This window comes from Temnothorax curvispinosus, unplaced genomic scaffold (genome assembly GCF_003070985.1).
Source record: "Temnothorax curvispinosus isolate PA1 unplaced genomic scaffold, ASM307098v1 QBEX01003057.1, whole genome shotgun sequence".
Classification (NCBI taxonomy): Eukaryota; Metazoa; Arthropoda; class Insecta; order Hymenoptera; family Formicidae; genus Temnothorax; species Temnothorax curvispinosus.
Window position 1 is genome coordinate 2,137 of NW_020212837.1, and position 12,715 is coordinate 14,851.

General features: G+C 33.0%; 2 protein-coding genes across 4 annotated transcripts; one reads left to right on the forward strand and one right to left on the reverse strand.

Moving 5' to 3' along the window:
* Positions 1-1,067: 1,067 nt before the first annotated feature.
* LOC112452212 (exonuclease 1-like) lies at positions 1,068-6,307 on the forward strand. Its single transcript, XM_025012321.1, has 8 exons — positions 1,068-1,412; positions 1,498-1,617; positions 1,893-2,154; positions 3,284-3,499; positions 3,669-3,953; positions 4,074-5,084; positions 5,297-5,406; positions 5,760-6,307. Exons 1-8 carry the CDS (start codon positions 1,252-1,254, stop codon positions 5,776-5,778), a joined length of 2,184 nt encoding a protein of 727 aa, XP_024868089.1. The 5' UTR covers positions 1,068-1,251; the 3' UTR covers positions 5,779-6,307.
* A 34-nt stretch (positions 6,308-6,341) lies between these two features.
* Positions 6,342-12,183, reverse strand: LOC112452214 (cytochrome c oxidase assembly protein COX16 homolog, mitochondrial). Of its 3 annotated transcripts, none has more exons than XM_025012322.1 (5): positions 12,146-12,183; positions 10,374-10,451; positions 10,179-10,296; positions 9,536-9,607; positions 6,342-6,454 (listed from the first exon to the last, which is right to left on the reverse strand). In XM_025012322.1, exons 1-5 carry the CDS (start codon positions 12,166-12,168, stop codon positions 6,398-6,400), a joined length of 348 nt encoding a protein of 115 aa, XP_024868090.1. In that variant the 5' UTR covers positions 12,169-12,183; the 3' UTR covers positions 6,342-6,397. The 3 variants fall into 3 exon arrangements, with proteins under 3 accessions (XP_024868090.1, XP_024868091.1, XP_024868092.1); XM_025012323.1 differs by lacking the exon at positions 12,146-12,183 and adding an exon at positions 10,556-10,779; XM_025012324.1 differs by lacking the exon at positions 6,342-6,454 and adding an exon at positions 8,982-9,111.
* Between the last annotated feature and the right edge of the window lie 532 nt (positions 12,184-12,715).

Genomic DNA, 12,715 nt, shown 5'->3' on the forward strand with positions numbered 1-12,715 from the left:
CGCGTTGCCGCAATGCCGCGCTGCCGCGTCCTGTGTGCAGGAGCCATTAAGCCGTAATCTTTAAGAAATTGACCAATCACAGTCGATTGTTCTTCTCACATTCGACTGTGATTGATCAATTTCTTAAAGATTACGGCTTAAATCAATGGTTACGGCCTCTATAAATCAGCCTTTACTCCTGTCGACCCTTAAGAAATTGTTCAATCATAGTTGAATTTGAGGAGAATAATTGACTGTGATTGGTCAATTTTCTACCTTTTCACGTTTCCGTCGTAGGGGAAAAGATACATGATCGATCCCCTGCTCAGCTATTAGCGCTATTGCATCATTCTATTTTTATCGCTCATCAAGTGTAGAACAAGGATAGAATAATGCTAAGACTCCATAGACGCGGAAACGCCGTGCGGTAGAGTGCGTTGACCAATCAGAAGGCTGCCGCAAGTCGCCTGCGGCAAAATCAAAATTTGTGATTGGTCAACGCACTCTGCCGCATGGCGTTTCCGCGTCTACGGAGTCTTAAGGTGAAATTTCATGGGCAGTGAAAAGTAGCAGCAGATCGTACTGATTGGCTACAAAATAGAGAAGTTCTAGGAACTCGAGAACTTCTCTATTTTATAACCAATCAGTACAATCTGCTGCTGCTTTTCACTGCCCATGAAATTTCACCTTTAGACGCGGAAACGCCGTGCGGTAGAGTGCGTTGACCAATCAGAAGGCTGCCGCAAGTCGCCTGCGGCAAAATCAAAATTTGTGATTGGTCAACGCACTCTGCCACACGGCGTTTCCGCGTCTATAGGCCTAGTTTACACCGATCTCTTGATACGCGTATCAAATAGTATATTTGAACTGATCAGCCAATAATCAGACTTATTTACTAGTTATTTACTATTTAATACGCGTATCAAGTGATCGATGTAAACTAGACCATAGAGTCTTAGCATTAGCATAAGCAAATCGCGCTAATAGTGCGCTCCCCGAACGCAGGTCAAATATACTATTCGATACGCGTATCAAGAGATCGGTGTAAACTAGGCCTTTGTATTGTGTTCCGGCCTTTACGCTCACGAGAGCAATCTATACGTTATATAATTTATGGTATATACTTCGTTTACATTAGTGACATGCGCAATGTCTGCAAATCTGGCGGCAATTAGTGTGTGGTGTGTTATGTGTATACGCCATACGGAAGATATTTGATCTTGTGTTGGATTTAATTGTTATAAACTGCGACAGAGATTAATTTTTGTAAATATGGGTATCACCGGGTTGCTACCATTCCTAGAGAAATCTTCTAGAAGGACAAATATCAAAGAATTTTCTGGTGGTACTGTTGCAATCGATTCTTATTGTTGGTTACACAAAGGTGTATTTTCCTGTGCTGAGAAATTAATGATGGGACAAACAACGAACGCGTAAGTAATGATTATACTTATTTACGGATGTTAACATTCTCTTTTATGATTCTGAGTAATTAATAACTTTTCTTTTACATCGTAGGTATGTTTTATATTGTATGAAGTATATAAACATGCTTTTAAAATATAAGATAAAACCCATCTTGGTGTTTGATGGCCGACGATTGCCTGCTAAAGAGCAAACAGAAATCAAGAGACGGGAGTACGTATAAAGAGACCTGTTTAAATATCGTGAATTTGAAAAATCAAGTCGGGATTATTCTATTTGAAAACTGCTTCAAATTCAATAAAAATTGATACAGGATTGCTACAAATTCTGAAATAAATCTATAGGCCTGTTCATTTCCCCTGCACTTCTGAACTAGTGCAATAAGTTAGAATGAAACAAATGAATTTTCTTTCATTCTAACTTATTGCAGTTCAGAAGTGCAGCGAAAATGAACAGGCCTAATATATACAACTGTATTTTTTTCATAGATCTAGACAAATAAATCGTCGTAAGGCGATTGAACTAATACAAATGGGTCAAGTCACAGAGGGAACAAATTTGTTGAAACGTGCCATAGATATTACTCATGAAATAGCATTAGAATTAATCAAACATTGCCAGAACGAGAACATTGATTGCATTACAGCTCCTTATGAAGCTGATGCGCAATTAGCGTATTTAAATATCAATGGTATAGCTGATGTTGTTATCACAGAAGATAGCGACTTGACATTATTTGGATGTAAGAAAGTTAGTATATTGTATTTTCTCGTACTATGTTCTTACTTAATTCTTTGATAAACTTGGATTTTATTTTCTGTTGCTTTTTAATAATGATGTAATTTTAATTATTTTTGTTTCCTCATAGAGGAAGCTTTGTTTTCGTAAAAAAAAATTTTTTTTTGTTTTTCTGAACGTGTTCAGAATGTTCTAAAACGTTGAAAAATTGCAATTTTTTTAAATACATAATTATGATTATCATACAGCCTTAGCCAAAATTATTAGATACCCTATTAAAATAGTTTTTTCAAAATAATACTTATTTTTGAAAGAAATAAAACATTGCTTAGCTTCAACAACTTTCTTTTATCTAATTTATTAAACAATTTTTAAACAATAGAAGTCTTTATCTATTAAATTCATTACAGCATAATGATCATGAGGATGCCTAATAATTTTAGCCAAGACTATAACATCTAGCAATAGAACTGTCAAAAAAAAGTTATATACAATATATATATACATATATATACATATTTGTATATATATATATATATATATATATATATATATTTATATATATTTATATACTATATTTATTATAAAAAGAATTTATTATGTTATAATTTGTTTTAATAACAATTTTGATACATTTGTACTTTTACTAACAAATAAGATGGATGAAGGATTTATTATATGTACTTATTGTAAATTTTAATTTTAAACATATTTGCAACTAAGCCTGCAAGTTAATGAAGAATTTGATTTTATTTATTTAGTCTTATTTTGGGAATTATTGACTTTAACGATTACTACTATACTATACTATACTTTAACAATTTGTTACTAAGGAAAAATTTAAAATTTGTCTAAAAATCTGTTGTAAGAAATTGCTAGATGATATACTATGTATGATAATTATAACTTATAAGTCAAACCGTGATAAACTTAAACAATAATAATACATGTGTTATTGAGACATTAAATGTTAATATGTATAGTACTAAGAATAAATATTATAATAATTTTTTTTGCTAGACATAAATATTCTAAAAATTCTTAAAAACCAACACCAATACCAACTACTAGATAAACATTTTAAACATGAGCTTACTTTTCTATGTATTAATGAAAAGTATTTTGCTCCGTTTTATTGTAGATATTTTTTAAAATGGACTTTAATGGAAATGGAGTTTTGATCGAGCAGGACCGATTATATTTGGCAATGGATATGAGACCTGAACAATTTGACATGGATAAGTTCCGTCATATTTGTATTTTGTCTGGTTGTGACTATCTTCCTTCTCTTCCTGGTATCGGCTTGGGAAAAGCACGAAAATTTATTACGAGAAATACAGATGGCAACATACATAAAGTTAGTTGTTATACCAAACTTAACAGTAAAGAGTTTTCTAACTTTAACAGCAAGAAAAACAATTTAAAATTTTATATACATGTAAAAGAAAATTTATTTCTGACACTATGAAAAAATTCTGTGCCTGTCTTATCTGATTTTAAGTTATGTTAACCCAATGTCTTTTAAGGCATTAACACGTATAGGCTCGGTTCTCAATATGAAATCGCTAGTCGTGACACAGGAATATAGAGACGCATTTATATTAGCCGATATAACGTTCAAGCATCAATTAGTATTCTGTCCGTTACAAAGAAAACAAGTACGGTTGAATCCACCTCCTACTAATATTACTGAAGACCAATTGCAATATGCTGGGAAGGAATTAGATGTGGACGTCGCTTTACAACTAGCCCTCGGTAATTGCGATCCAGCTACTTTAAAAATGGTTCATGATTTTAATCCAGACAAAATCGTAAGTAGTTGATTTAACTGTTACAAAATTATACATTAGATTTAGATCATCTTTAGAAATAATATGGTACTCTAATAATCAGAACAAAACATTCGTCATATTTTTATTATACATTTGTAGGAACGAAAAAGAAAGCGAAATGCAGAGACAGAACAAACAGTTGTGATTCAAACTAGCATTTGGTCAAGCAAATATAAATTAAAAATGAAATATCAAATCACTTCTCCTGAAAATGTTTTAAATTCGTCGTTTATTGTTGGAAAAGAGCTTACTAGAAAGAGAAAGTCTCTAAAAGACGCATATGTTTTATTAAATTCGCATAATGGTTCAATCATACAAAGTGATAAGCTTTCAGAGGATCAAGATTTAAACAAAACTGCTATTTTGGATATGTATAATTTGAGTCAAGATGCTAAGCTGATTGCCAATACTAAAGAATCAGAAGATTATTTATGTTTAGCAAAAAATAATACGTCTCCAGAGTTATTTAGACCAAAAAATCCATTTATTAAGCGAGTGTCTGATCTTACAACTTCACCAAGTGTTTTGGCCAACGGAAATTGTCGAAAAAGAGGGAGAAATTTAATACGCATCAGACGAACTATAATAGATGAAAATGCTATGATAGAAAGTAAATATTTCTTAAAACAAGATAACAAAGAGCATAGTGTACTTGAGTCAAAGAATAAGGAAATTGAAGTCAATTCAAAAAGTACAATATACAATACAATTCCAAACATGGATGCGAGTGTACATGATATAAGTCAGGAACAACTAGAAAAAACATTTAAAACAGACATTGCACAAAATACGAGCTTAATAGAAAATGTTAATGATGCAATTTTATCAAATCAAAACAATTATTTGGCTAACACTTACAGAAATATTCCTGAGAAATTAAACTCTAACAACAGGATGAACTATGTATCATCAATGACACATCCAACGATTGATGAGAGTTCCATTTCAGATAATTACTTAGTATCAAGTTCTAATATGGAAACTACTGATATAACCAATTATGAAAATGCGGGTCGTTTGCAAAACGATTTATCTAAATGGTCAAACACGGAAAATAATCAAATCTTTTCTAAAAAAGATATATTTAAGAAACAAAATTCAACGAATCTGGTAAATACAGATATATATACATATATATAAATATATATATATAAATATGCATACATCATATATATATATATATATATATATATATATATATATATATATGCATACATACATACATATATACATGTAAACATATATGTATGTATGTATGTATGTAAACAAGTTTTTATAAGTCAATAGGAAATATTAATAAATTACTTAAAATATCCCTTTAGGTATTACGAGTTAATTCAGTAACAAAAAGGAAACAATTATGTCAAAATAAACAATTGCCATCAGTTCCCAAACAACAAAGTTTATTAAGTATGTATGGATTCCAAAAGAGGTAAGGTAAAAAAATCATAGTTTTATATAAATAGATTGGCTGCAGTAAGAGGCATTGTGGCTACATATACGGTGCAGACATAAACTTTCTGATGGATCTGTCTCTTTCTTGTGGTGTTCAGAAAGGCTATGTCTGCACCATATATGCTGCCACAATGCCTCTTACGGCAGGAACTGGTCTATCTATATAAGTCTATAGTAAAAATTATGCCAAGTATTGGATACGAGTTTTTTTCCCAATATATATATATAATATAATTTTATATACTTTTATGTATACATATTATATGTAATTATTTTATATATATATATATACATATAGATTTTATATAATTTATATAATTTTCTTTATAGGACATCTCTGAAACATTGATTTTGAGAGTCTATTAGAAGTGTTAGACCTACATAATTTGGTGTTTTGCAAAACTCAACGTGTGCTATGAGTATTTTAGCGTGATAAGTATTGACAAGTGTTTTTCAAATTCTATAAATAATATTCTATAAAAAAGTAAAATCAGAATTATGAGAAGAAAATGTATTGACTAGGAATTAAAAAAAGGTGTAATACGCTTATATTGATATAGACAAGTGATTAATATTCATTTAAAATGAGTTTGAACTACACACATGTGAATCCTACAGAGCAGCTCGAATTTTCATTATATTACTTCACTACCATATGTGTATAAATTATCAATTAAGTATTATCAATTAAGCATTAGTTTTAATACTTTCTAATGACATACATCAAAATCCTTTAGAATAAATTCTCCACACTCTACGTGACTCACGAGGTGAAATCATCCTCTTAACATTTATCTTAAATGTATAATCTCAAATAATTTCGAAAAATTTTATACGAAAGAAGGTACAAAGTCTATGCAATAAAGGAAAAAAGAATAGACCTTGTTGTTAATTACTTTTATATGAATTGCTTACATTAATTGTTTCATTTTCCTCATATATCCTTTATTTTAAATTTGCTTCGTCTTTTACTCAATTATATGTATTGAATTTTGCTTGGATTGTTTCTTTATAAGTGCATCTTTCTATAGCATACATATAATAATTAATAATCTCTAAAAAATTTATAAAAAGAAGATTTACATTTAGTTGGCTAAAGAATTAACAATTTTTACAAAGTGTGTTTTGTGATGGACATCTTGCAGTATATTTATGATTAATTAATTTATCTGTATCTATGTTGGAATTAAACTAAAAATTTTAAGATATTTCATGGATGAAAGTATTTAAACCATAAATGAATTTACCCTTTGTATATAATTAATCTTTAAGGGGATCCTGCAGCCGTATGATTTACCGACATTATCGTTTTTCGATGTATCTTTTAATTGGCTTTACAGAATTGCAAGTTTTTAATCTAGAATTAAAGTACGCACAAAAATCTAGGGTAGAAAACGCGATTTTATATCAAAAACACCAAAAAATTAAAAATATTACTCATTTGGGCACATACGCAGCTGTCACCTGACGACAATATTTGCTTAAAACAAAAATTCTGCAGTTTATACATACATAATTTTTATCATCTGCCCTTGGGAAAACATGTAGGAATAATATCGTGCAAGTAGAAGTAAGATTCAATGCGTACAAAAAAAGATCCATCGAAAAATTATTTTAGTAATGCAAATACGGATGCAAATGACAAGAAGAGCAACAGTAGTTGCCGGATCTTGCGAGAGATGGCGAGCAATCGAAAAAAAGGACAGATGTCATTTCGTTAGACAAAGACAGATATAGGGAAAACAAAATTAGAAAGGTTTGGCTGCGTTCGGGGAGCGCACTATTAGCGCTATTTGCTTATTCTATCCTTGTTCTACACTTGATGAGCGATAAAGATAGAATGATGCAATAGCGCTAATAGCGCGCTCCCCGAACGCAGCCATTATCGACATCGAGGAAGTTCGCCTGGTTCGCCAGTCACTGCAGGATCCCCTTAAGGGTTGGTTGTTCCAACCTGTTGGTAAGCTAACAAATCATACATATATATAACGCTATATAACCCAAAGGCAGGGTTGAAGGCGCTTTGCTCCTTCCCAAAGGAGCAGAAACCAAAAAAAAAAAATAACAAATCATATGTCTATCTTTGTCTAATGTAAAAGATAACCAAAGACATATGTATGATTTAACTGTTAGGTTACCAACAGTTTGGAACAACCAGCCCTAAGGGCCGGTTGTTCCAAACTATTGGTAAACTACCTGATAGTTAAATCACATGTCTATCTTTGTCCAATGTAAAGGATAACAAAGACATAAGGTAGTTTAGCAACAGGCTGGAACAACCAGCCCTAAGGGCCGGTTGTTCCAAGCTGTTGGTAAGCTAACTCATATGTCTATCTTTGTCTAAGGTAAAGGATAAACAAAGACATATATATGATTTAACTATTAGTTAGTTTACCAACAGGTTAGAACAATCGGGCCTAAGTCATGTTAAATTATGCAAATTATTTTTTATGAAACTGTTGTGTCTGCAACATTTGTATAAGCAAAAATATATAATTTATATAAATACATTACGTCTAAAGAAATAAATACTACAAAATAATACAAATAAGTTTGTAAATAATATATAAAATATCCTAGTATAGCTGAAATTAAAGATCAAATTATAATCCTCCGTCATCTTTCTGGGGCTTTAAATACCCAAGCAAAACTTCTTGCATTTCTTCGTGGAGAGAAAGAGGCGGTGTTTAGTAGAGTCCCTCTAATAAGAGTCGCGACATCTTGAGTTTCGGCAAAATAAGAGAGAAAGAGAAAGCAATATACAAGTAACATACATTCATATCGCTTTCTCTTTCTCTCTTATATCTCTTTCTATTTCACGTACTTTTGCCGAAAATGCGAACCAATCAAAAGTTGCTGCTATGTGTCGCGACTCTTATTAGAGGGACTCTAACGGGACTCATACGTATGTACACAGTACGCACACTCACGGTACGCTCACACGTACATGTCCCCAGCCTGCAATCTGTCCTCCCGTGCTCTCCTCTTCCTCAAGCTTCGGGTATCTTTAGAGTTCCTGTAAGTAGAGTTGTGCCAATACCGTAGCTTTGTCTCACTCCCACTAACGTCTTGTCGATAAATGGCGGACCAATGTACAGTATGTTATAGCTTTCTCACTCCCACTTATAGCTTTGTCTTACTTCCACTAAAGAACCGGAAGCGCTGATCGGGAAATGGCGAACCCAATTAGCGAAAGGAACACCATTAGCTTAACTCTTCCTTGACCAACTCTAGGGTATCTTGTGATTGCAATGTCACCTATAGGGCTGCGTTCGGATTCCCCACCCGAGTGCTAAAAATCCTATAGTATATGTTACGTGCACTATAGATTTTCATATTTCAGCACCCAGGCGGGGAATCGGAACGTACTCTAGGATAGGTACCTATCAAGAGACACAGTAGTGTTCTACCGTGCACTACCGTGTCTCGCGCCAAGTACGCGCGGATCGAGACGCACCGTGACTCATTTACGCGAACGCACGAGTTGCGAGTACCCGAGATTTTGAGATCTCAATAACGAGTGAACGGATTAAATAATTTAAGTAGGCTTGATCGATAGCTTGGGGTCGATTTATATTAAGTGTTTTTATTTTTCCGTAGGTACTATTACCGGGCCTCGGTTTTTGTCGCATGTCCGAATGTATAGTTCGGCCTCCTTATCTCTAGTCTTCATGGTTCAATTCTAATATAGACATAGATAAATTAATTAATCATAAATATATTACAAAACATATTTATAATATATTTATATTAAAGATAAATATATGCTTCTTTTCTCATATGTTGCATTAGTCATTTATAATCATAAACTTGAAATTTCTTCAAAACTATGAACATTGTTCATGTAAATCCAATTATATATACATAATATATCAAGAAATAAGAATTTATCGGTTACTATATTGTCATTAAATTTCTTAAAATTATAGCAGAACAGACTACATGAAAAATTATCATATTTATTTAGTAGTAATATTTAGTAACAAACTCATGTAATTAAAGAGTGATATTACGAATATTTATTCTGAAGTTTGATGAATTAATCACGTGTTGTTTCTGCTAATTGTATAATGATTACTATGTGTCAAGAACATTTTTATTCATACTTGAGCTCTTGTATTTTCTGATTCTTCCCATGGTCTTGATATCCGAACGTTCTTCCAGTTGTCAAGATCCATCTGAACATAAGATATATTGTAGATGCTTTCAATTTTTAATGACATGTTTATCTTTGTTATTCATTGAATGGTAAGAAAGATAAAAAGTTGTATCAATTTCATTGTCGTTAAATGAAAAGAACTCTATACAGACAGACTGTATGGAATTACTTTCTTTGTATATATAAGAACTAATGATTTATATAGTAACAAGTATATTTGTAGTATCAAAATTGTTTACTCAATATTTGTATGTATTATTTAACAAACAAGCAGGTTAATCAAGTATGTCTGACATATTATATATTCTTACAAATAATGGATGGTTAAAAAATATTTTTCATAAAAAAATATAATATATATTTTTAGATTAATCAAAATATTTCATTATTCATTTAAATGTTTTATAACCATCTCTACTGCTTATACTTTTAGAGACTCTAGCTTATGTTATTATTGTTATAATTTACTTAACTGGTATAACAATAGCTTAATAAGCAGTAAAAATAATTTTCGACGTTCTAATCGCTCATAATAAATTTACTTCAACCTTTGTTCACCAATTTAATATAGGTAATACTAATCTACATACCTTCTCCAACTTTTCATATTCTTTCTCTAAAGTAATTTCTTCTGGTTGTTTCATTTGAATTCCTTTCTTTTCTAATTCGTCGCGTACTTTATGTTCATGTGTACGTTTATATCTATAACTGAAAATTCATTCAATAAAGAAATCTTGATAAAAATGCTTTGATTAATAAACTTAAGTTTATCTCCTAACAATTACCGTAATTCCGTAAATTCTCGGAGGCCAAGCGATCCACCGAAAACAAAAATCATAAATGGTATGCCATACTGCCAAATTCTAGAACGTGACATGACATTCTTTATTTGATATCACATAAAGAAGCATGACAATTAAATCCTTGATTTAGATTAGATTTCTCTTTCTTTCTGTTTCTCACGTGCCTTGGAGTAGTTAGGTTAGGTTCAGTAAAACACAACCACTCTTGCGTCCCATGAAGCGGATAACGCGGAACGGAACGAACGTATCACCAATCATGGGACCGTTTCGACGAAATCTTTGACAGGGTTTTATCAGAACAATCCCGTGATTGGTGATACGCTCGTTCCGTTCCGCCAAATCCGCTCCATGGGACGCCAGCTGAGTCCCGGGCGGTTAAAGGTGCCAATTCATGAGACGCTGAAAATGAGCGTCAACAAGGGGTCTGTTCGCGTTGCTTGCACTTTTTGCACTCAGCATCTTCGCTTTCTCTCTCTCCAACGGCCGAATATATATTTATCTCATTTTAAGTGCAAAAATGTTTGGGGATTTCAAGCAACGCGAACAAGCCTAAGGTGAACGTGGTGGTTTCGCTTTGACGCTAGCGTCAAAGAAATGAAGTTGAATTTGTTTAATATTCAGCGTCGTCGCTGAATCGTCGTTAATCGTCCCAGTACAATCAAACATAGACTTTAAAATACGTAAAATATTAATTATTTTCAAGTAATATCTTCAAGTAATAATATTTTATGGATATATATATAAATAAAAGATATTATTTCTGAAGATTTTTACTTGCTAAAAATGAGCGTCGAGCGTTAACGTGAAAAGGCACCTTTACATATGTATACGTATGTATGTAATACACAACCCATAGTGGTCCCAGATAGCACGCATTTTTAAGGTGATCCTAAAGCCGTGATTCTAGCCGGTTTTTTTTCGGTTTTTTTCTTAGTACTAATCTTTTAATTGGTTTTATAGAAATGCAAAATTCTTGTCTAGAATTAAAGTACGCATCAAAATCTAGGTCATGGTGGTCGAATTTATATGTGGTGGTCGTCACGTATAACAAAAAATATTAATTTTTTTTCGTTTTCGATATAAATTCGACCATCATGACCTAGATTTTGATGTGTACTTTAATTCTAGACAAGAATTTTGCATTTCTATAAAGCCAATTAAAAGATTAGTGCTAAGAAAAAAACCGAAAAAACCGGCTAGAATCACGGCTTTAGGATCACCAAAGGCCTAGGCTACATCTATCGTAATGTTCACCGTAAGCTCGTCGTAACGGTCGTAACGCTCGTCGTAATCGCTATCGTAAGCTCATCGTATGAGTTGATTTAGCTGAACTCTTTACAATTACGACGCTTGTCTGGCGTTACAACATAACCTAACCTGTCAGCTTTTTCGACGTGCGAAGAAAAATGTGTTTATAGATAAATTGGCATAGATATACGGTTTACGACGACTTCATTGCTTACGACCACGATCAAAGCGTTACGATAGTCACGATAGATGTAGCCAGGGCCTAAAAGATGTCTAAAGATAGAAGCACATAAAATTGCAGGAGCCATGAGCAGAAGGCAGAAGCCATATGTATCTGTAGAGCTCTACAGATAGCATAGTGCATGCGCATATGGCTTCTGCCTTCTGCTCATGGCTCCTGCAATTTTATGTGCTTCCACCTTAAAAGATGTCGTAAAGATGTGTGTCTAAAAGATGTCTAAGCAGGGGACAGTTCGCGACGCACGCCCCACCATGCTCCTACTCACTCCAACGCATTCCAAAAACTCATCTGCTCCAATCGTCACCCTTTATCCGTGATCCAATGTCTCTGGTGTATATTGGAGTATGCGACGCGAACAAACCTACACTTTTCGAAGAACGTAAGGGTTGATTTATAATAGCCGTAACCGTTGATTTAAGCCGTAATCTTTAAGAAATTGACCAATCACAGTCGAATGTGAGAAGAATAATCGACTGTGATTGGTCAATTTCTTAAAGATTACGGCTTAAATCAACGGTTACGGCTATTATAAACCAGCCCTAACAGTAAGGTTTCGACCAAGCGTGTTGCTCGATTCTTACTTCTACGGTTACAGACGGCCGAATCGAGCAACGCGATTGGTCGAAACCTTACTGTTACGTTCCACGAAAAGTGTGTGCCCTGCTTAAAAAATGTCTTTACGTCTTTTAAGACATACGTGCTGTCTGGAAGTCAATTTTTTATAATATTTTGACTCGTGTGCATGATGCAACTTATATATTGTATAGATTGCGTGCACACGAGTCAATAATTTTAAAGAATTTGACTTCTACACCACTATGGCTTTAACTCCTCC